At 38.8% G+C, this 24,157-nt stretch overlaps 2 protein-coding genes across 4 annotated transcripts; one reads left to right on the forward strand and one right to left on the reverse strand.

Annotated features, from left to right (window-relative positions):
• The first annotated feature begins 5,517 nt into the window (after positions 1 to 5,517).
• LOC114496464 (RNA-binding protein FUS-like) lies at positions 5,518 to 7,312 on the forward strand. The gene has a single exon (XM_036026921.1). It carries the CDS (start codon positions 5,605 to 5,607, stop codon positions 6,685 to 6,687), a length of 1,083 nt encoding a protein of 360 aa, XP_035882814.1. The 5' UTR covers positions 5,518 to 5,604; the 3' UTR covers positions 6,688 to 7,312.
• A 3,569-nt stretch (positions 7,313 to 10,881) lies between these two features.
• Positions 10,882 to 22,569, reverse strand: CDK1 (cyclin dependent kinase 1). Of its 3 annotated transcripts, none has more exons than XM_028513727.2 (9): positions 22,453 to 22,569; positions 20,169 to 20,230; positions 18,770 to 18,926; positions 17,822 to 17,945; positions 16,604 to 16,774; positions 14,684 to 14,847; positions 14,440 to 14,581; positions 12,077 to 12,602; positions 10,882 to 11,253 (listed from the first exon to the last, which is right to left on the reverse strand). In XM_028513727.2, the coding sequence occupies exons 2-8, from the start codon at positions 20,203 to 20,205 to the stop codon at positions 12,504 to 12,506; spliced, it is 894 nt and encodes a 297-aa protein (XP_028369528.1). In that variant the 5' UTR covers positions 20,206 to 20,230; positions 22,453 to 22,569; the 3' UTR covers positions 10,882 to 11,253; positions 12,077 to 12,503. The 3 variants fall into 3 exon arrangements, with proteins under 3 accessions (XP_028369528.1, XP_035882815.1, XP_035882816.1); XM_036026922.1 differs by having other exon boundaries at positions 22,465 to 22,518; XM_036026923.1 differs by lacking the exon at positions 22,453 to 22,569 and adding an exon at positions 21,975 to 22,103.
• Positions 22,570 to 24,157: the final 1,588 nt, after the last annotated feature.

The following is a 24,157-nucleotide window of genomic DNA, read 5'->3' on the forward strand; positions in this document are numbered from 1 at the left end:
TCAAGGGATGCCTTTGAACCACTCCCCCTGAGAGGTAGGTTCAATGGAAGCATTCTCAAAGCATGGCACAGCGCTGCCAAGACCACCACCCCCAAAGTCACTCCACTCTAGCCTTTACACTTTTCTTTCTTTCCTAAAGAATCTAAGCAGGATCAGGCTGGGTATGTGAGCCAGGCAGTCTCACAGTCCACCCTCCCCTCACCCCACCGTGAAGGGCCCTGCACCTTTAGATTAATGTTCTGCTCTCGTCTGGAATTTCTTGATATTTGAACAAGAGATCCCACAATTTCATTTTGCACTGCACCCTGGAAAGTGTGTAGCTTATCCTGGGCCTAAGAGTTGTGGGACAGGTTCTTAGAGCCATTTCCTTGTAAATCTGCATATCTGAGATCAAATTCAGATAATTGATACTTATCTTATCGGGCCTAGTCAAAACGAGTAGGAAGGATCCCCGTTCTAACATCCCATTACATTTATTTACTTGCTTATAATCCATTTTCCCTGCAAGGAATGTGAAGTCCACCAAGGCAAGAACATTAGGTCACTTAGTTTAACATGGTGCTCTATGTCCTAGCACAGCATCGGACTCATAATACATGTTCAATAAATACTTGTTAAATGAACAAATGTTTATGGAATCGTTAAACCTGTGCTTGTCCCAGCATTATTTTTAACAACTTTACACAAAAATCATATACTGAATTTTATAGAAAGGATATACAGATTCTTGAAGAACTTGCATAACTCAATACTGATTATTCCACATAAATAAATGTAGAGAGATGCTTCCTCAAAATCTACACCTATTGTATATTTTTGCTTTAATGCTGCCTTTTACTTTCTCAAGGTTATCATTAACATTTTATGGAGTACTCGCTCTCAAATGTCCCCTGGGACTTGCTTGTTTGGCCTTCTTTGTGACATGAAAGCACATCCAAAGACCATTCTAAAATGCCTCATTTTCAGGCCTATTATTCAGCACTAGCACTGTTCCTACATTTACTGAGTGCTCAGATGAGATCGCTTCAGAATGTAAAAGTATTTCCAATTAGAGCAGGGAAGATGCTAAAAGAAGCACAGTCATCACCACAGGCACCTGCAGGAGCTCTCATTCGGGGAAACCACAGCCTGCCTCATGGCACACAGACAGCAGGGCTGCAGGTATTTGTCTGACCAGCCCAAGAGCCCTGGCCACAGCGTGAACCAGCTCTATAGTTCACTTGGCTCACCAACCTTACGACGAACTCCACATGAGATTACTCACACACTTTATATTTTTTGACATTTGCATAATTAAATTCACACAAATGCAATCCACACACTATGTCATTAGGTTATCTGGGTTTTCCTGTGTCCATAAACACACTGCTTTACACTGAACACAATAGAAACAGTGGGTGGTCAATAAGCTAGGAATAGTTTGGTGCTGCACCAGATGACCCAAAGTGGTCTGGGCAGCAGTCAAACACAAAATGCTTCTTTAAGTCCATTTGCTTCACATGGCAAATGAGAGAGGAAGTGAAATATCTGACTAATAGCTAATATTTAAGTACTAGACAAAACATTTCAGCGCAAGTAGGGAAGTGCCTTATTTACTCCAATTCAAGTCAAAGGTAGCTAGATAATTAGTTTTCTTTAAACAACATTCAGCTTTGCTGACATCTCATTTTCCAAAAGCAGCTGTTAGCCAAATATAGTATTGTTTATTCTCTCCCTGGAAGGCTGTTTTTAAAAAGCACTTCTTCTGGTAAAAATGTTGCATCACATAATTAGAGATAACAGGAAAAGTAGGAGTTGCTGTTTGTATTTAAATAAACATCTGCTCAAAAGTCCAGTTTTCTGTTTGTGAATAATTCTTTTATTTTTTGCCATTAGACATACTGAATTATCGTGTTTATTCCTTGATGTTTGGCCATGGTAGGAAATATTCCAAGCACAGTAACACATATTTCTCTCCTGAAAAAGGATAAAAGATGAGGTTGAGCTCTTCGCCTTTTCCTTTTGCTATACATACATTAGTTATTCCAGTACCAGAGATCTTATGAATATATAATATTAACTAGCACAATGTTTATCATCTGATACATAATTAAATTGCAGATGGATAGTTTGCCCTTTGGTTTCTTTTTTTTAGAGTGTGGCTATTTAAAAATACATGTAGCATCTAAGTGGAAAGCAGAGAATGAAACTGCTATTGCTCTTGCAAAAATCATACTCGTTACCTACCACTTATAGTGTAGTTACCTGCTTGCATGTGCTGCTTGCATTATTGGCTATTTCACATTTAATTCCTGGGAACTGAAAAATCTATGCAACCTTCTCTGATCTGAATTCTATTTTCTCCTCAATGTTTACCTGAGTTCTCTCCTGCCTGAACTATCAGTCAAGCTGAAAAAGTAGAAAGCTCGAAAACCTAGGCTCTATTTCTTACTCTGTTGCTAAAATTCCAGGCTGCATCTTGGGAAAATGAGGATTGAATTGCATGATATCCAAGATCCCGTTGAATTGTAAGATTTTATGATTTCACTAACAAGGAAGTAAGCTTTATTGCCAAAGTGGGTGGGTCACACAGTGAATGCCAAAATTTGGGGTGAGGAAGGTGAGATGTGTGCTTGCTGGGGTTATCTAAACTGCTATGACCTTCTGCTCGCACGGGTAATTAAGAGCTCTCAACATATAAATAACATCACATTTGTCATCCAGTTCACAGGGCTTCAGATGGATTGTGACCGGTCAGACTGTTTTGTGCTCACCTGGAAACTGCAATCTTTTTACATTTTAGAGCCATTTTCCATTAGTGCTTGTACAAGAGAAGTGTTTCAAATAAGAAGCCTAAAAGCATTTCTAAAATGATGTTCAAATGCTAACGAGAAGATTTAAGATGGAGCAAATGCTCTGCTTCCCATTTGGATCCTAGAAACAGTGAGCGTACTTCATGAAGAACACATTTATATTTTCTCGTACATAAATACGTTTGTCATAATACCAGAACCATTGAGACAAATGGCTATGTTCAGCTGGGAAATGTATCTTTTCTCTCTGTATTATAAAGAATGTGTTATGGAACAATTATTCTTGTTGTTTTATAGTTAAGAGCATTTTTGTGGTACAGGAAGCTTCTTTCTATTGAAATAACACAGGCTATTTAATTACTACGAAGCTCTTTATTAATACAAATATCTACTAATACTCATTAGTAAATAAATTCTCTTGGGATTGACAGCTGTATTAGTCAGGAGATCTGAGGATTAGACAACAGAAACCCAATTCAAACTAGGTAAACAAACAAAAGCAGCAATGACAAAAAAACTCCCATGGGGGATCCTGGGTAGCTATCAAATTTTAAGGTAATACCATAGGAACTGTGGCCCCAGGACCAGAACCAGTGACATAATGCTCCCAGGAATATCTCGATTCGTCTTCCTTGGCTTGGCTAGCTCCATGGAGTAGGAGAGATGCCACAGGCTTCCAGTCATGTCATTCCAGTTCAAGAATATCAGCAGAAGGATGACTTCTTTCTTTCAAGGTTTTGTAGGGTAAGTGGAGGCAGTCTGGCTTCCTCACCCAGGTGTCTGGATAACTAAGGGAAACAGTGTTCCCATAACCTTGAGAATGGGCCTGATAAGTAGTGTTCACATAGCCTTAAGACTAAGGGTCTGATAAATGGTTCCCATAACAAGTCGGCTCACATGCAGAGAATTATGCTATGTTATATAATTTTCTGGCTTTTTACTGGTTTTGCTTGTTCTACTATTTAAGAAGGCAGTAGAGGCTTCTTAAATAGGCTTCTCCCTGCTGGGTGCCACACTGAAGAGCAAGGGCCACAACATGTACCACATAGAGGGGACAGGTGATGTGCAGAGACAGGCAGACACAGGCAGGAGGACAAGTGGCTTGCAATGTGCATGGCTCGTCCACCGGTAAATAAAAGCACATCAGGCATTCCATCAGCTCTGTGAGCATCCTTCTGTTTGCCCGAATGCCATGAATCTATCAGGTCTCCAACGGTAGCAACACAGGTTTCTATAGCTAAAAGGACCCTGATGGGTCATTTAGGTCATTCGCCTGCTCCTTGAACCAGTTACTGCTGCTGGGTTATGGTATCTTGTGACTAATCCAGTGTGGGTCATCCTTATGAATAAAAATTGAGGAGCCAGAATTGGGAACTCCATGGGACCACAAGCAGTCAAGTGTATTGGTGGACTTTCCAGAATAAAAGGGGTTATTGCTACCTAAAATGGACTGAAAACTTTCTTTCTTTGGTGACTTCATCCTTTCGACCTTGAGGAGGCAGTTTCTGACTGTCAGGCAGAAGTGCCAGTGCCAGTAAGGGGTCTGCGGGCCTGTGGTGTTTGTGTATTCTCTATCTTTTACAGTTCTGTCTTCTTAAGAGTTTAAAACTACACATTTTCTTTATGGATTTATCTGGGGAACCAACGTGATGCTATGGAAAGAGAAAAATTTGAAGTTTAAAACAAAGCCCCAGGCAGGTCCTTGCTCTGGCATTTACTACCCTCATGACCTTTGGCAAGACCCTAAGTTCTATGAATCTTAATACCATCATGGAAAACAAAGATGCCCTCTCCCTTACAAGGTTGCTGTGAAAAGGGAGGGTTTATGTACTTTATATATATATACTTTATATATATATACTTTATATACATACTTTATATACTTTATATACATAAAGTATATAAAGTATGGTGGCTGCTTACTACAGATGTTCAATTATTTTTGTAAGTGAAGGGCCACAGGTTGCCTACCTGTGGGCAGCCTTAAAGAACTAGAATCCTGTCTAATCATCGAGGCATTGGACCAAGGGCTGTGAGGACTAAAGAACAAAATATGGCCACCCAGAAAACCAGAATAAACACTTCTCCAAAGAGGACAGACAGATGGCCAATAGACATATGAAAAGATGCTCAATGTCACTAATCATCAGAGAAATGCAAATTAAAACCACAATGAGATACCACCTCACACTGGTTAGAATGGCTGTCAGGTAACCCTCATGCACTGTTAGTGGGAATGCAGATTGGTGCAGCTATTATGGAAAATAGTATGGAATTTCCTCAAAAAATTAAAAATGAAACTGCCTTATGACCCAGTGGTTTCACTTCAGGGTATATATCCAGAGAAACCCCAAAAATGCTAATTCAAAAGACATATAAAGCCCTTACATTCACTGCAGCATTATTTGCAATAGCCAAGATATGAAACTATCCAAGTGATGATCAATAGATGAGCGGTAACAAGTTGCGGTACATATATGCAATGGAATATTACCCAGACATAAAAAGAATAAACTCTAGGTCCAGCATGGATGAACCTGGAGGGTATTATGCAAAGTGAAACAAGTCAGACAGAGAAAGACAAATATCCTAATTTCACTTATATGTGAAATCTAAAGAGCAAAATAAACAAAACAGAAACAGACTCAAACATATAGAGAACAGATTGATGGTTGCTAGAGGGGAGGGGTTTGAGAGGCTAAATGAAAAAGATAGTGATTAAGAACTGCAAATTGGGCTTAGTGCTCGAGGCGTCGGAGCGCTCCGGTGTTTGAGTTTTATCGCGTGTCGGCCAGTGTGCGCGTGCGCCGGCATGGCCTCAAACGACTATACTCAACAAGCAACCCAAAGCTATGGGGCCTACCCCACCCAGCCTGGGCAGGGTTATTCCCAGCAGAGCAGTCAGCCCTATGGACAGCAAGGTTATGGTGGCTACAGCCAGTCAGGGGACACTTCAGGCTATGGCCAGAGCACCTATGGTTCTTATGGACAGACGCAGAACAGCTATGGCACTCAGTCAGCTCCCCAGGGATATGGCTCAGCTGGTGGCTATGGTGGTAGCCAGAGTTCTCAGTCATCTTATGGGCAGCAGTCCTACCCTGGCTATGGCCAGCAGCCAGCTCCTAGCAGCAGCTCTGGAAGTTACGGTAGCAGTTCTCAGAGCAGCAACTATGGGCAGCCCCAGAGTGGGGGCTATGGTCAGCAGTCTGGCTATGGTGGACAGCAGCCTAGCTATGGACAGCAGCAAAGCTCCTATAATCCTCCTCAGGGCTATGGACAGCAGAACCAGTACAACAGTAGCACTGGAGGTGGTGGAGGGGGTGGTGGAGGTAGCTATGGTCAAGATCAGTCCTCCATGAGTGGTGGCAGTAGTGGCGGTTATGGCAATCAGGACCAGAGTGGTGGTGGTGGCGGTGGCTACGGGGGAGGCCAGCAGGACCGTGGGGGACGAGGCCGGGGCGGTGGCGGTGGTTACAACCGCAGCAGTGGTGGCTATGAACCCAGAGGTCGTGGAGGTGGCCGTGGAGGCAGAGGCGGCATGGGCGGAAGTGACCGTGGTGGCTTCAATAAATTTGGTGGCCCTCGGGACCAAGGATCACGTCATGACTCTGAACAGGATAATTCAGACAACAACACCATCTTCGTGCAAGGCCTGGGCGAGAATGTTACAATTGAGTCTGTGGCTGATTACTTCAAGCAGATTGGTATTATTAAGACAAATAAGAAAACAGGACAGCCCATGATTAATCTGTACACAGACAGGGAAACGGGCAAGCTGAAGGGAGAGGCAACAGTATCATTTGATGACCCACCTTCCGCTAAAGCAGCTATTGACTGGTTTGATGGTAAAGAATTCTCTGGGAATCCTATTAAGGTCTCATTTGCTACTCGGTGAGCAGATTTCAATCGAGGTGGTGGCAATGGTCGTGGAGGCCGAGGACGAGGAGGACCCATGGGCCGTGGAGGCTATGGAGGTGGTGGCAGTGGTGGTGGTGGCCGGGGAGGATTCCCCAGTGGAGGTGGTGGCGGTGGAGGACAGCAGCGAGCTGGGGACTGGAAGTGTCCTAATCCTACATGTGAGAACATGAACTTCTCTTGGAGGAATGAATGCAACCAGTGTAAGGCCCCTAAACCAGATGGCCCAGGAGGGGGACCAGGAGGCTCTCATATGGGGGGTAGCTATGGAGATGATCGTCGCGGTGGCAGAGGAGGCTATGATCGGGGTGGCTACCGAGGCCGAGGCGGGGACCGTGGGGGCTTCCGAGGGGGCCGGGGTGGTGGGGACAGAGGTGGCTTTGGCCCTGGAAAGATGGACTCCAGGGGTGACCACAGACAGGATCGCAGGGAGAGGCCATATTAGCCTGCCAGCTGAGGTTCTGGAACAGCTTTTCTTCTATGCCCAGTGTTACCCTCATTATTTTGTAACCTTCCAGCTCCTGATCACCCACGGTTTTTTGTGTCGGACTATGTAATTGTTACCATATCTCTGGTTCCCATTAAAAACCATCATTTTAGTTAAATTTTCTTCCTCTACCCCCTCTTCAGAGGATTGATGTCTGGGTCAGGAATGTGGGATGTTTTTCTTCAGGTCATCCTGCTTAGCAGGAACTGGAATAAAATGTTTGGTATTTGGTCCAAGGGCAAAAAAAAAAAAAAAAAAAAAAAAAAAAAAAAAAAAATGCAAATTGGTCATACTGTTGTCCCTCCCTATATCGAGGTTCACTTATTGCGGCTTCACTGTATTATGGTTTTTTTTAAGCCCACAATAAGGTGAAGCCACAATAAGTGAGCCGCGATATAGCGAGGGACAACTGTATACTTCACTGGTGAGTACCCATATAGAATTTTATATGTTGTTAAAATTACAAAGGTTTAAGAGTGTAGAAAGTGTTTAAGAGCATATGAAGTGTTTATAAGTGTGTGGGAAAGGTTAATAAGAGAGTGGGAAAGGTTTATAGGAGTGTGGGAAGGGTTTATAAAGCCTTAATATATATACAAATAATAAAATAAATATAAAGCCACTACTTTGTGGATTTTCACCTATTGCGGGGGTCTCTGGAACGTAACTCCCGCAATAGGTGAGGGATCACTGTAGTCACAAAATAGTCCCAGTGATGTAAAGTACAACATAGGGAACATAGTCAATAACATCATAATTAATATGTATGGTGCAGGTGGGTACTTGAAATATTGAGGGGACTACTTCGTACAGTATATGACTATCTAACCATTATGCTATATATCTGAAACTAATACAAAATAATAATGAATGTAAACTGTAATTGAAATATAAAAATAAAATTTAAAACAAACAAAAACACATGGCCCCAGCCCTTACTGGACTTATAATTTAGTAAGGGAGAAAATAAAAGAAGAGCTTTAAGAGGTAATGAGAAAGAAGAGATGAGAGTTCAAAAGAGAAAATGACCGCATGCCATGTGCACTTTACTTATACTTTCAACTAGTGTTGCTATTTAATGCTAAGTTCCAATGAAATGGCAAAAAAGTAGCTCTAACTGCCCAATTTTTATAAAGTTTCAATTTGAAAAAAACACACTTAGGGCATCCTGATAGGTTATGTCTTATATATGCAGAATGCCTAGCAACCTTATCTCCATCCCTAACACTAATCCTATTTATATAAATAATAAACCCTATTTATTGTCTCCATTACACAACTGAGGAAATGGACTCAAGAGCCACCAAGTGACTCTTGGCTGACTCCAGGCTATAGACAGAGATGGCATCACTGAGAACCAAGCTGGAATCTCTTCAGTTCTAAAGCCTGGAATCTGTACATTATACCATTCTCAGCACGGACGGTGTAAGGTTTAGGTTCAAATTCCAGTTCAACCTCCAAGTGTAGGCTTGACTTAAGGTCAATTTCTCCTGCACTTTGGGTACTTCCTCTGCAAACCTGACAAGCTCTAGACTTCTGAAAACTATCTGGGCAGAGATTCTCAGTGTGGCCCCTGGACCATCAGCATCACCACATGGGAGGAAACTTGTTAGCGTGTTCACGGCCACACAGGACCTACTGAATCAGACTCTGTAAGTGGGCCAGAAGCCTGTTTTCACAAGTTTGAAAACCAGACCTTCAGCATTCTAAAGGAATGCAATCATTCTACCTTTTTTCCTCCACAATCAAGTGTATGACTCTCAGTACATTTCTTCTCAAGCTTTTAGTCCTAGAAAATTAATATTTACAAACTGAAAATGTCTGTCAATGTTACTATCCCATCTTTACCATCCCCTAAGTGCTATTTTTATGGTACTTTACGCTATTACAGTTGTGTCTGCTTTTTCTCCTTTTGCCCACCTCCACCCAGCCCCCACCTGACCTCCCTCAGGCAATACCCTTATCCTTGTCCATCCATGGGTCAGAATCTATGTTCTTTGGCTAACCCTTTCATCTTCTTTCATCCACGAAATGCTATTTTTAAGTGAGAAAGAATTCTCCCTCATCAGGATCTTTCCTGCTTTATCCCTTCCTTCACTTTCTCTTTAGTCATTCAATACTCTATCTATCTTGTCATAAACCAATTTAAAACAAACTACACTCTTCACTCCACAATCACTAATTTGCTGTTCTCAATGCAAAAATGAGTCTATGGTTCTATGGAAACTCAGATTCCTTTAAATTAGTTTGCTAGAGAAACTAATATAAGTTTGTTCCATTCAATAGAGCACTCAAGTCTCAAGCACTTGAACTTCTCTCACCATTACTGCTTGTATATTTAAACTTAAATAGATATAAAAACCCTCCTCTAGAATCTAGGGAAATCTCAAGCTAGAGCAATTTTCAGTGCATGCTCAAGCATATCAAAGTCTTACATTGGTGATGAAATATACAGCCCTTTCCCCTCCGAAAAAACAGACTGAAACAAATAGAACAAGTTAAAGACATTGCACCATGCCATGAAGTTTTAAGACAGCTAAAACTACATGCAAGTCCAAGTTGTTAAACTCATCAAAAAAATAGTGATCACTGGGCTACATCTGAATCAGCTTGGGAACTTGAAAAAAAAATAAATTTCCCAGACTACATTTCCTAATTTTGAATCTTAGACTTGTTCAGGGTAGAACCAGTTAGTTCTAGGTGTTTCCAGTGTGTTAACAGATTTCAGAACTACTGGCCCCGAGACAAGCTCCACTTTACAATTAATCAGAAGCACCACAGCACAAGCCAATTAAAAAATATGCATGAGATGAGGATCCAGTTCAGTAACTTTTCACCTAGTCACTGAAGCTGACAAATACTTTATGTAGGATTACAAAAATATGTACAGAAAAAGGTCACTCATTATAGCTAGATACTATTCTCCCATCTCATTGCCCTGGTCCACCAAGTAGGTTCTAAGTAGATAAATTATTGTTCCATGCTGCTTCTACCAAGTCCGTAAAGCCCCAAGCACTTATAACACCATGCATTTATGTATTACTGAAACAAACTATCAGATTTGCTGTTTCTATTCAACAGATGGTGGGGGGCAGGGTGAGGGTTGATTAATGCTATCACTGAGGTGTTGCAATCTGACATGAAAAATCATTTTATTTCATTTTGTAGTTTAAGAAAACACACGCCTTTAGATGTGCCATTTCCCCATCTCAAATCTTTTGTGTGACCTTTTCATTTACCAAATCCCCACCATAAATTAACTCTCCACAATGACCCTAAGTGACTTCCATATCCAAGGCTCTGCATTCTCTTCCTGCAAGCTAACTTCCACCAAGGGATTTAGAACAAAGCCACCAAACCTCTCCTAAATTCCAATGCCAAACACAGTGACCCGTATGTCCACTTTCTCCTGCAGAGTACAAAAATCACAAGCTGATGTAAAGATAACCCAATCAATTTGGTGACAGGATCAATCACACAGGAATGCCTGTTCTCACCATAGGTAAACAGGAGAAATAGAGGATATGAGGTAAAGGAAAGATGCACAACAAAAATGATAAAATCTTTAGACATTTATCTTGGCTATAACAATTCACTTAAATTAGGCTGCTAATAAGAATCACCATGAGCATTATTAATTCCCAAAGTTAGCAATTTTTGCTAAATACTTGTACAAATACTTGAACCCTCTAAGAAGGCTGCTAATAACTTTATTTGCAAACTTTGACATAGTGTTTAAGTCAGAAATGAAAATCACAATAACCACTCCTTTGCATAGCTATTACCTTTGATCAAGGCATAAGAATTCACTTAGATAAGTATCTTTCATAACCTACCTAAAAGTAGGATAGTTCACAAATTCTCTAAACTGTTCTTCCCTGGTATGGGCAGCCTTTGATCTTTAACAATAAAACTTAGCAAATTTTGGCATACTCTAAGGCTATTCTTATAAGTTAGTAAAAGCCTGTATAAATTCAGCATTATTTCTCAAATCTGGGAAGTTTTCTCACTCTGAATGCTTAAATATTTAAATCACAAATTGAAATGCCAGTAGAAATTAATCTGTTGGGGACCACCCTGCCTAGTCTCAAGAAGCTGTAACCCCAGTGACTTAGGCTGAGAGACCTCCGGACCAGGAGCCACTAAGGAGACAAAACATATTTCCCTGGCATGAACGCTGCCTGTTCTGTGCCTGACCTCCTGAGCTTGATCAGTTAGCCAATGACAGGTAAGATTTCCCAGAGGGAAACGCCTAAGACAGGCATGATCACATGGAGGTTTCTGGGAAGAGACTTGAGGCTGTGGAAATGAAGGGGTGATGGACATCAACCCCTGCCCCCTCGGCTTTGTCAAAGCCTGAGTCCTTGTTCTTAGAAGTAATCCAAGTCTCCTGGCTGCCTTTGTCTCCTCTATTGACTCAGGCCTGCGGAAATAACAGGGGCAGTGCAGTCCAAGCCAGAGTCAGTAGACACTTGGGGTAATCAGGCCAGGGACATAGAATATGCAAGATCCTGTGAGATGTTTGCTGGAGGATGTTATTAAATTAGAATATGAAGGCACAAGCAGGAAACGAGACTGGCCTTTTAGGTCCTGTAGTGATAAAACCCCAAACTCTGCCCAGAATCACAGCCGGGGTTCTGTCTGTACCTTTGTAGATCACCTATTTCTTTTGATCTTTTCTGCCAGACTGAATCCACAAACTAAGTCAGTATTCTCAATAAAAATCTGTTTGGGAATGGATGCGGGGCACTCTCCACTAGAGAGAGTGGCTGTTCTGTCCCTACTTCCCCACAGGACCTGGTTGTCTCTGTGTATGTTTTTCTTGTGTTTCAACGAGCACCTGCAGCAGAGAATGATACTGCTGGCCGGTACCTGCCACATTAACCCATGGCAAGAAACTGACAGGGAAACTTAAACATCCAGAGCATACAAATACTTCAAAGCATTATGAACTCTGAACTTAAGGAGCACACTGTCCTAAATTCCAACTACAAGAAAACTGGGCTGTTTAACGTTCGATTATGATTTAAGCTAACTCAAAATTTTCCCAATTTCTGACATCAATATTAGAGGTTATAGCTTTATTATAGTAACAAATAGTTGTTACAGTGAGATCTACACACATATACAGAATATATTTAAATTCATATAGAACAATATTTACATTTTTAAGTTACAACTTTTGAAGTTAGGAGATGAAGTACAGCTTAAGTTTTACAGCAAAGAAAACAAAAATACAGAAGACAAAAATAGAGTTGACAGTAAAATATAGCTATCTGTTCTTGATACAACATGTGGAAACTTCCAGAAAACTACATCTTCTTAATCTGATTATCCAAATCATTAAAATATGGATGATTCAGTGCCATTTTGCCAGAAATTCGTTTGGCAGGGTCGTAGACTAACATTTTCTGGAGGGGAAAGATAAAAAGAAAAAAGGTTTTTATTTATTTAAGGAATGAACAATTAAAAAAAACTCCACAAAGCCTGAACTTCCCTACTAATAAGCCATAAGCTAATTGTAATGAAAATCTGCTAAATGATTATTTCCATTAGTTCAATAGCAAACCACCAACATGTCTCATCCTCTCTACTTCACCCTCTTCCTCTAGAATAGCCTCTTTTTGCTATAAATTGTGATTTAAGATACAAGCATTCAGAAATAGCTTTAAACCCATTAAGAAAGATATCTAGTTAATTATTTTACTTTGAGAATTAAATTGCCATCAGAGTTATTTATAGCATTTTGAAATGGTGGTGATAAGCTAGTGATTTCTGATGTAGCTTCCATCAAGTTTCAAGTAAAAACAAAATCAGAGTACAATGTGTTATAAACAGTTACGAGTAACTAAATGAATCAGACAATCCAGTACTAATTTATCTATTACCAGAAAAAGATGATCAAATTTAATATTGACCTTAAAGTTTATCTTAAAGAAATATTTATCTTAAAATCAAACCAGCATGTAGACAAGATATACTTTTACTATCTAGCTGCCATTTGAGCTCTTATTATGTATCTAGCGCTGTGTCAAGTGCTTTGAAAATATCATGTTACTTAATCCTTACAACAAAAGGTACAATATTAGTTCCATTTTACAAATTAAGACATGGAAGCTCAAAGTTAAGTAATTTGCCCACGTTCATAGAGCTAAGGAGTAATAAAGCTCAACTTTAAAAACAAGGTGCGGGACCGCCCCCTAGCAACAAAGAAGGATGCAGTCCAAGTCAATAGGGCCTAAGCTAAGGACCTCTGATTTTATAGTATTTGATTTTTGTTTTGTCAACTAAAGTGGAATTCTTTGTATTCAAGAATTACAGAAGTTAAAAAGATAGATTGGGCCCAAAATATGGAAGGTCTTTTTATGTCAAATCAACAATATCGAGATACAAAATATTAAACAGCAGGTAAAGGACTTTGGGCTTCACTGAAAACAACTGGGAAATCTGAGCTGAATGTGGTGACACTATGATGTCTAAAGTGTGAAAGGTGCCCAAAGACCAATTAGAACATGTATATGTTGATATAGCAATAGATTATTTTTCACTATGTTAGTAACCTGCCAAAACATTTTTTCTAGAATGTTACCTGAGATTTATTAAAAATTACTTCCTTCTAAAAGCTCAATATTTAAATACCATTCTAAAATAAACTCCCTGAAGCAGGCCTAGGACAAGGTTTTGTTTTTTTTTTCCATCCTAACAGCATTTTTGTCTTGTTTCTAAAGAAAACAACTGTTAGTTGGGAATGGCAATGTAAGAGACGGGAAACATTCTCAAGAGCTGTATCAGTCCTTCACCTAATGTTTCTGATGTAGAAACAAGGTACAAAGTAAGAAATGGGAGTTCATGCAGTAGAAAGCTTTAACACTAAAAATATCAAGCAATAAGGGAAACACCTTTAACTAGGAAGGCTACTACAAGTCAGCAATCTGAACAACAAAGGTGTATTAACACTTTTGTTGCACAGAATATGCAACAGAGTATCTGTAGCTATCTATCCTTGCCTGCACAGAATATCTGTAGCTATCTATCAGATAAAAATAATGAAAAGAACTAATGCTAATTCTCTTCTCAAAACCACCCAGTTATCTTGGTATCTGAAATGGAGCTAGTAATACAATAAACAAAACAGACATATTTGCCTAACTCACTAAATGTTAGTTTTCTTCCTATGTCCCATTTAAAAGAAAGGATTGAGAACATTCAGAATTATCAGTGACAGTCAGTATAAAGGGCACTCCTCACCGAGAGCAAATCCAAGCCATTTTCATCCAAGTTTTTGACATGGGATGCTAGGCTTCCTGGTTTCCACTTGGGAAATGTATTCTTATAGTCCTGTAAAGATTCCACATCTGGCCACACTTCATTGTTGGGGGTACCCAAAGCTCTAAAAGCCACAGCAAAATGAAAAGTTATTAAAGCATAACTATAATCTCATATTCATGTTGCCTTTAAAGTTCTTAACAGCTTAAGTAAAAACCAAAAATACCTGAAAATTCTGAAGAGCTGATCAATTTCTGAATCTCCATGGAAAAGTGGTTTCTTAGTTGCTAATTCAGCAAATATTGTGCCTATACTCCAAATATCAACTGGAGTCGAATAGCGAGCTGACCCGAGCAATACTTCTGGAGATCTATACCAAAGTGTTACTACCTATTACAAAGCAAATTTTCACATTGAATAACTATGACGCATTAAATTACCTAAATATACACATTTATATTTCATTACAACTGCCTTTACAAGGCCCCTGATAACAATGTTTAAATGAATTAGCCATATAGAAAATACTAAATGAAAGATATTTCATTTTTATATTCTATTCATCAAGGTGAAAGGGGGAAAAAAAAAAACAACAGATAAAAGCACACCAAGTCTTTTCTTGCTTTTCAAATCATTAAAGTGTGGATCAAAAAAGTTCAGACAGCTTTAACGTTTAAAAAAAAAAAAAAGGTCATTTGACAATGAGTAAAGCATTTGGGGTGACACTGAACAAAGTCATGTACTACTCACATGCTAAAAACATGAAGCCATAATAGTTCATTAGCGGTCTAAAGCTTTAGCACATAATTTATCACAATGGCAATAATATTACCTCTAACTTAAAGTTGATGAGGTCAATGGCATCAGCCATGGGAAAATGATAAGAAGTGATGACACAAAGAAGCCAACACATCTAACCAGATGAGCACTGTGGTTTTTTGATCTGGAGGAAGTCTTTGGGCTCAAGGGTAGACAGCTCCACAGAAGACACTTTCCCAATATAAACATGTGCCGCATAAAAATGCTTCAGTCAAGGATGAAAGACATACATGACAGTGGTTCTGTAAGATTACAACGGGCTAAAACATTCTTCTTGTCTAGTAAAGTCATCACCATTCTCATGTCATAGCACAACACTACTTTTAAAAAAGTATTCAGTGTAGGCTAAGTGTGTAGTGTTTATAAAGCCTTAGGTAGTTCACAGTAACCTCCAAGGCCTTCAGATTCAGTCGCCGCTCACTCACTGACTCACCAGGAGCAATTTTCAATCCTGCCAGCTCCATAAGTGCCCTGTACAGGTGAACCATTTTTAAATTCTTGTAGTGTATTTTTGCTGTACCTTTTCCATGTTTAGACACATACCACTGTGTTGCAACTGACTATAGTATTCAGTCCAGTAACATACTGTACAGGTGTGTAGCCTAGGAGCAGTAGGTTATACCATACTGCCTAATACATAGTAGGTCCTACATTTGTGTGTAAGTGTATTCTATGATGTTTGCTCAGTGCTAAAACGGCCTTCAGATGCACTTCTCCGAACAGATCGCAGACATTAAGCAACACATGACTATATCCTATACTATACAATCCAACATCCCCTTTCCCTCCAGAAATAACAAATGAAATGCCAAACCAACAATATAACATTGATGAAACATGTAACTCCTAAATGTATGTTAAACAGTACCCCTTAAGCAACCAAACCTGTCTTTCAATCAATTTGATTGTGTATCAGAGGACCTAATCAGGAGACAGACAGAAGCCACCCAGTGAATGAATAGGGAAAGTTTAACATAAAGGATTATTAACTATTAACAGGGGATTGGAATGAGAAACTGACTGGTAAGAAATAATGAGAACTCTATACTACAGCAAGGAAAATCCTTCCCCTCTGCAGTGCTTTCCCAGCACAGCCTGCTGACAAAGCATAACACCTCACCAGCTAGCAGAAAAAAGAAAGAAAGGTTCCAATTCCATTTTCACATAGTATACAAAGAAGGGTGAATTGGGAGCTGAGGCAATAAACTGGTATTGGCAGAGTTGAAACCTTTTTTGACATTTCTTTCTTGACTCAAAGAACAAATATAGGAGACAATCCAGCAATCACACATATTCAAAACCACCAAAAACATACAATTCTACATACCTCATGTGTATATACTCTAATAGGTATTCCAAAAGCTCTGGCAAGACCAAAATCAGCCAGTTTAATTGTTCCTTTGTCATCAATCAATAGATTCTGAGGTTTTAAGTCTCGGTGTAGAACTCTTCTAGAGTGACAAAACACAATCCCTTGTAGGATCTGGTACAAATAGCTCTGGAAGAAGGAAACATGTTAGAAAATTAACTGTATAGCACATAATGATTTTCTAAATAATCTTGGTGAGTTTCTTTTGAAAAGGGAAGAAATTATAATGCAGTGAAATTTAACTACCAAAAAGGCTGTCAGGCCATTTAAGATGAACAAGTATTTGAAGGTTGAAAAGCACATTTATATGCAACATCATGTGTGTGCCCCGAAGACAAAGATACTCAACTTATGGACACATCTATAGCCATTGAACTCATTTTGTCTTCTTTGACTGATTCTTGGCCCCTCATTCTTTAAGTCACAAGTTAGTCTCCTATACAAAAGTTTCTTAAATTTTGGTCTACACACTGATAGCAATCTATTTCTACCCTGAATAAAATTGGTCATTTTCATTTCTATCTTTTATCTTCACATATTTATTCCCTCTTGGGAAACATTGGTCAGATTCCAAAAGAAATAACAAAGAAGATACTATGATTATGTTAAAATAGATACAATGATCGAAAATAGCTATTTTGTAGTTCAGAGGTGTTTTATAACACACCTGGAGGAGTCGTTTACCCAAGCTGGTATAAGGATCAGATATTTTTACTCTCTACACTTCACTACTCTTTAAACAATTATGTATACATTTAGTTTCTAACAGAACATAATATCTACAATTAATTAATCAAAACATATTCAAAACCAGAAAAAATAAAACCACCCACCACCTCCACCTTGCCCCAGGCTTTTGTTACTTTGTTTTACTAGTCTGACAGCCAAATAAAGACCAGAATATCTTAATTTCCAACAATACAATACATAATTATTAGTTTTGTTTTCCTGGAGACTACTCTTCACTTTATAATTAGAAGCACTATTTAGTAATAAAATGATAACTGTTAACAATCTAATCTGACTGTGGAAGAAGAATGAAATACTCTCTTATTCCTCGTTCTACTTTCTAACACTTTTTCCAAGCATAGTCCTACAAAACACAGGCACTTACATAGAGTAGGCCCTTTACATTCACAGTGAATAAGCACTAATAAAATTAAGCAAGTTTCTCACCTTAACAAGTGAAGAATCCATGAATTGACCAGGAGGGATAGAGTCCAAGTATTTCTTTAGATCCATGGAAAGGTATTCAAAGATGAGATATAACCTGGAATCCTGCATGAGCACATCTTGAAGACTAAAAAAATAAAATAATTATATAAAAATATAGAATATATATTTTTGACTTCTCTCATAAAATAACTTCCCTAAATTTCACAGTGGCTTTAAGATATTTTCTGTAACAACAAATATATACCATTTTGGGAAAGAAGAGAATGGTAGCTTCCCTAATGAAAACCCTCCCTAGTAGTACTAAATAAGAATTTGAGAAGAACTCTCAGGGCAGCAATTGATAATTAAGTTGTATAGGAGTTGCTAACTGTCAAACTACTTATATCCCAAGACATTTCTAGACTGACTGGTTATTGTTCAGAGCTGTCTTTCTACTGAGATAAATTACAGAAATACATTTTGAAGTAGTATCTAACCTTAAAAGTTGCTATCTCTGATCCCCCACAAATTCAATTAAATCCTACCTTGGACCTCTAGAAAGACAACCCACCCCAAAATACCAACCCACATACTTAAGAAAACTATGCTTTGTTTGTCTGACCTGACTCGCTGTCTTAGGACTGATTAAGAGATCTTTAAGCACCAGAGCTCTGAGTGAAAAGAGTCGACAAAGTTCAGTGAAAAGGTCTTCCTTTTCTCCCACAGTCAGTTTACCTTGATTTTTCAGCCCCAAATACTAATCTCTATGACCAAGCTCCTCTAACTCTGTTCCTGCTTTTAACAGCCTATGTTTTAATGCCCAACCCTCCTCAATTAATAAAAACAGTGGAGTTCCATTCCACCCAGTAAAGTACACAAAAACTAAGCAAATATAGAAATTTCCACATTGAAACACACATTTTAAATAGCATGCAGACAAACAGTTTAAATCCAGATCTTGTACCATACCTGACTATATTTGGGTGACGAAGTTCCTTTAAAAGAGAAATTTCCCGAATTGCAGTACTAGGAACCCCTTCCTCTTCACTTTCCAGTCTGATTTTCTTCATGGCTACCACTTGACCTGTGGTTTTATGTTTACCCTTATACACAACTCCATATGTGCCTGAAATAGACAAAATAAATGTCTGCAATGGGACACTCCTCTAACAAACTAAAAGGATTTAAAAAAATGATTGAATCCCATAAGGCATTACATGAAAGAAATGTCTGCTGTATCCAGATTAAGAAGGATCTTACTCATAATTATAACCTCATCACCTCCAAAAAGAAATTGAGGGTAACTACAACCTATTGCGCCTGTAATTGAGAAATAAAATTCATGTAGTCATCACACGTTTTCCATACATTTAAATCACCAGTAATTTTCCAGCATACATTAGAGAAAATGGACCCTTTGCAAAATGAAATTTATCTCTAGTCAAATATCCTGCCTGACAATAACGTAGGCAAAAATACAATAGAAAGATCTGGGAAATCTTAACGGGAAATATTAACAGGAGCCACTTTCTGAAAATTCTGTAAGCATTATTTTACTCATCTCAAATACGGTCAATAATCCTCATCCAGAGAAGAATGGGGATAAAGTATTTTATTAAATGCATATTAAGTCTTATAAAACTCACACTACCACATAGCAGAAAAGCCCCACGCCCCTTCAGAAGTTGATGAGAACACTGATTTTGATACTTGGGCTGCATACAATAAGCAACAATGTCAATACAGACTGATCTGGGGATGGAGATGGCAGTAATAAAAGATGGATCATTTAGCTAAATCAAGTTCATACACATGATATATGTAATCTCCTAGGGAGTGGTTTTTAAACTGCGGTTGAAAAATTTAGGGAAGTCTTGAACCCCTTAATTACTGAGTTAACCAAAAAACCCATTTAGTTTTTTTCTGTAAAATAAAAGACACTTTTTTTATTTTCACCACTAACTTTATTAATTTGAAAATTTAGGTAAAAAAATATTTACCATCTTAAAAATAATTGTAGGCAACTAAAAGTATATCATGAAACTTAACATAATTCTGCTCCGAACACATATACAGGACATCAATAGTCTTATCAAAATACAAATATTGTTTCAATTGGTTAGTATTAGAATATAAGATTATCAGGAAGGAAGGTTGTCAGGGAGTCATCAGAATAATCTCAATTCTCTTGAAATGTGAGCATTCTTTGTTATTTTCATGTTTGTTATTATGCAAAGAATATGTATTAATGCACATTAGTAGTGTAAGATACATTAAAAGTTGGATTTTAGTAAAATACATGTCTTCATGTCACAGATATTATAGGATCATTAAATAATTTAAAACTTTTATATTAAGAAGCACTCACCTTCTCCAATTTTCTCTATTTTGATATAGTCTTCCATTGTCAATCAATAGCTCTGGTAGATGCTAAAATGAGAGGAAAAAATTATGTCACTATATGCCACTAATTCAAAGGTCAGTCTTATTAATGAGATACTATATGTGAAGCTGTTTCCACTAGTGCAGTATTACTTTTTCATAAACATTAGTTATTATATTAAAAGAATATTTACAGGGGAAAGGACTCATGCAATCAGATTTTCCCACAATTTCTTAGCTCCTTAAACATTAGAAATATTTATATATCTTATACCAGTGATTTAGCTTCTTCCAAATAAACCCTTGAGTTGAGACATCAGCTTATCTGTCCCAAGCCAAAACCAGAAGTATGCTTTCTTATGAAACACTTCTAAGGAGCACAATGTGTGCCAAACACCCAGATATTTCAACAAACAATGTTATTTGACTGAGTTTTTACTGCTTTATGATTTTATGAAGATAATCTTAAGATAAGTGGGGAGCCAAAATGCAGTCACACTGCCAACTCATCAGAAAAACTGTCAAGGGCCCTGGCAAGGTAGCTCAGTTGGTTAGAGGTCACCTGGTAACACCAAGGCTGGGAGTTTGATCCCTGGTCAGGACACAGACAAGAATCAACTGACGAGTGCATCAATAAGTGGAACAAAAAAGATGTTTTTGTCTCTCCCTCTCTTTCTCTAAAATAAATGAATTTTAAAAGAAATATTATTAAAATCATAAGTGTTTAAACTTGCTCAAGTGACTTTTCATCTCCCTCCTGTTTTTAGCAGTCACACACACAAACAGGATGAAGACTTTAAAGGTCTTTTTTTGAAGGAGTAGGAAATATCACTTAGCAGCCTAAAAGAAAAGATGCAATTTCACAGATAAAATCCTAATTCTATACAATCTCAAGAACAAATTTTAAAAAATACTTGAATAACAAAGAGTGGTTAAAAAAAAGGTGGAATGCTGACAAGTATGTCTCAGTAAATTTGCCAATGAAACTTTAGAAACCCAAAGCACAATTGATTTTCTAACACTCATCACTGATAAGATCGCATATAAATAAAGGTCGCTGAGTTAACTGACCCTTAAGTTCGATTTCCCATATTCATCTTCAAAATCACTCCAGAAATAAGTAGAATAAATCACCTTTTTTAAATGAACAAAACTGAACTACATCAGCCATGAGTACCAATCTTAAAAGTTTTCAATTTTAGGAAATGGCAATATAAGATTAAGATAATCAGCTTTTCTTCAAATCCAGATTTAGTATGTCTAGTGCACAATAATATCGTTGAGTGCACTTTGAACAAACAGCTAAAAACCAACTCAGTTTCAAAGTTGGGTTTAAGTACCCTTCCTCCATTTTCCCGTTGTGACAATTCTAAATGAGGACAAGCTTTAGGCCTTGTGAGTGCCTCCTAGGGCTGTGTACTACGCAGCGTGTAAAGCACCAGTGGCTTAACCTCCTACCTAGAGACTTCCAGGTCTTTAGAGGAATTATGTTGTGCACAATAGTATGAAGCAAAAATCGATTAAAAGATATTAAAACCCACATATTTATCTATCTTTCGACATTACTTAACTTGCTACTTTTTGCTAATTCCATACATGCAACCACCATAGCGTACAATAAAAACAAACAAAAAATCCTAGTCCCCCCCCTCGCCCTATGCCTTGGCTAGGTGTTCTTAAAAAGCTCTGGGCGTGCAAGGCCATGGGCACAGAGGCAAGTCCGAGAAGGCCCACAAGTTGGTTCACAGGATTGGTTTTCGAGGCGCCTGGATTCAAGGGCCGGCGTGGGTACCTGGCCCAAGAGCGGTCTTGCTTTCCACCCACGAAAGCTAGGACAAAGGGCCTGGGACCGAACTGGGCTCAAGCGCTCGGCGCGGTCGAGACAAAGCACGGATTTAGCTTCAACCGCGACAAAAAACCCTCCTTAGCCAGGTGAGCGGCCTCTTCCGGACAACAGCAGACCACGACCTCAGACGGCAACTCAGACGCCAGGACATCTCCGTCCCTCCCCGGAGTAAACCCGCCAGCACTGCGCTTCCTCTCGCCTCGCCCGAAAGCCTGGCCCGGCGTCGCTCACCCGGCGGGGGGCCGGGGGCTCCCAGTGAAAGCCAGGCCTAGCATCCGGAGGCCCGACCTGGCCCCACGCAAACCCCAGCTGCCCAACTTAGCCGCCGGACAATACCACCTGGTCCCTCAATACCCCCTCTCCAAGGCCACCGAGCCGCCCCCTGTCGGCCCCACGTATACGACCCTGACCCCAGTAACTCTACCCGGCTAATCACCCCGCAGCGAAAGCAGCGGTGGCTGCGGCTACCACGTCTGCGTCCCGTCTCAACTTCTCAGAGCCAGCTTGGAAGATAAGTGCAAGCAGTTTCAAACTCACCGCGCTAAAGGGCCCCGGACCCACCAATCAGATAACGCGTAGACTTTCAAAGGAGCCAATCAGAGCCAAGTCATGCTTGAGCTGGCCTTCCCCGCTGGCTAGAGCGCCAAACTAAAAGAAAACGGCGGCTTCCGAAAAAGCAGGAGGGCGGGCGCAAACTGAGTCTATGCGCAAGCGCTGTCTTGCCTCCCGGGAGAGCGTCGTGCTACTGTTTCTAGTCATCAGAGATCTACTGTTAGCTCTGAGTTGGTTTCTTTCACCTCCCAGTATTAGCACAAATATTTTAGTGTACACAAATATTCATCACAAAAGTGACACCATATTTGCACCCATATTCCATTACTTTCACTTTTAATACTTGAAGGTAATGCGTACTTATGTTTTTCTAAACGGATGACTTTCGGGCTGCACCGAAGGAACATATTTTAATAATTACCTTAAGAAGAAAATGGAAAGCTAAAAGATGGTCTCAATGATGTAAAGAATATATATGTAATATTAAAAACGGTTTGTTTTTACCTCACTTTTTAATTCATCTCTTGTATTTATTTAAATTTTACTTATTTAAAAATAAAAGACAAAATTTTACATTTAAAAGGTTTAATATTTTCCCGTCAGTATTTCAAATGTTCTTTAAAACAAAAAAAAATCAAAATTCTATACAGAAAGAAAAAGAGATCTAAATTATATTTTAACTAAATCAAAAACTTTCTCTTTAATTGCTCTTTACCTTATATTTAAGAGAGACTTCAGCACTTAAAAAAATCATCCTTAAATATTGAAGAAAATAAAAGAGTAAAATAGAACTGGAGATAATAAGAGTCCCCTAGTCAGGATTTCTCTTTGTTCTGACCCTAAGGGGATCCAGAACAAAGATTGATTGCCATGACCTCTAAAAATAAGTATTAGATGACCCAGATTAGGATAAGGAATAGAACTACTATATCACGTCCATGTAAGTGTTTACTACCTTTTTACATAATGAGTAGCATATGTCATCTGGCCCTATAGTGGCAGAAACAATGTTATGCGCCTAGGTGACATAGGCAGAGCATTCACAGTGAGGGTAGGGGTTTGGAAAACCTCTTCCTAAACCTAATAACTTTAAAAGCTTACATTCAAAAGCCCAAATTCACATTTTAAGTGAAAACTGACTACCCCAGAAAAATGTTCTTAGATAGAATACTGTATATATTCTATCTTTCTGTGTATACATATATCTTTCTCTCTGGGGAGCCCAATTAACAAATTTAATATACATTATCTTAAAAACAGGCAGCAATTCATTATATCCACTTTGCATTCAATATTAAGAGAACACAAGTGTCCACAGCTGTGATTCTATACTTTTAAATTTAATTCAATTATCTTTGTTTTTGAAGTTTTAAGGGTTATTGTAAATTCATGCTACAGTTTATTACACTTAGGGTCCACTTTTAGTCAGTGTCTTTAAAGTGCAATGCTGTATTTCATAAAAAGAAAAATGAATCAGATACAACTTTTGTAGGTGTGGAGTGGGAACACACAATGGTTACTTGGAATACTCTTCTGGCATTTAGGCTGTAAACTGCTATAAGGTAATATGAGAACAT

This window comes from Phyllostomus discolor, chromosome 5, assembly GCF_004126475.2.
Source record: "Phyllostomus discolor isolate MPI-MPIP mPhyDis1 chromosome 5, mPhyDis1.pri.v3, whole genome shotgun sequence".
Taxonomy (NCBI): Eukaryota; Metazoa; Chordata; class Mammalia; order Chiroptera; family Phyllostomidae; genus Phyllostomus; species Phyllostomus discolor.

Bases quoted from the DNA above. Each gene is read 5' to 3' on its own strand.
- LOC114496464 (XM_036026921.1), top strand. From the start codon at position 5,605: ATGGCCTCAAACGACTATACTCAACAAGCAACCCAAAGCTATGGGGCC.
- CDK1 (XM_028513727.2), bottom strand. From the start codon at position 20,205: ATGGAAGACTATATCAAAATAGAGAAAATTGGAGAAG. The intron at 17,946-18,769 runs GTATGGTACAAG...TTATTTTTTTAG, and splicing joins CGTCACCCAAATATAGTCAG to TCTTCAAGATGTGCTCATGC. The intron at 14,582-14,683 runs GTATTTTTGGTT...TGTGGCTTTTAG, and splicing joins CAGCTCTTCAGAATTTTCAG to AGCTTTGGGTACCCCCAACA.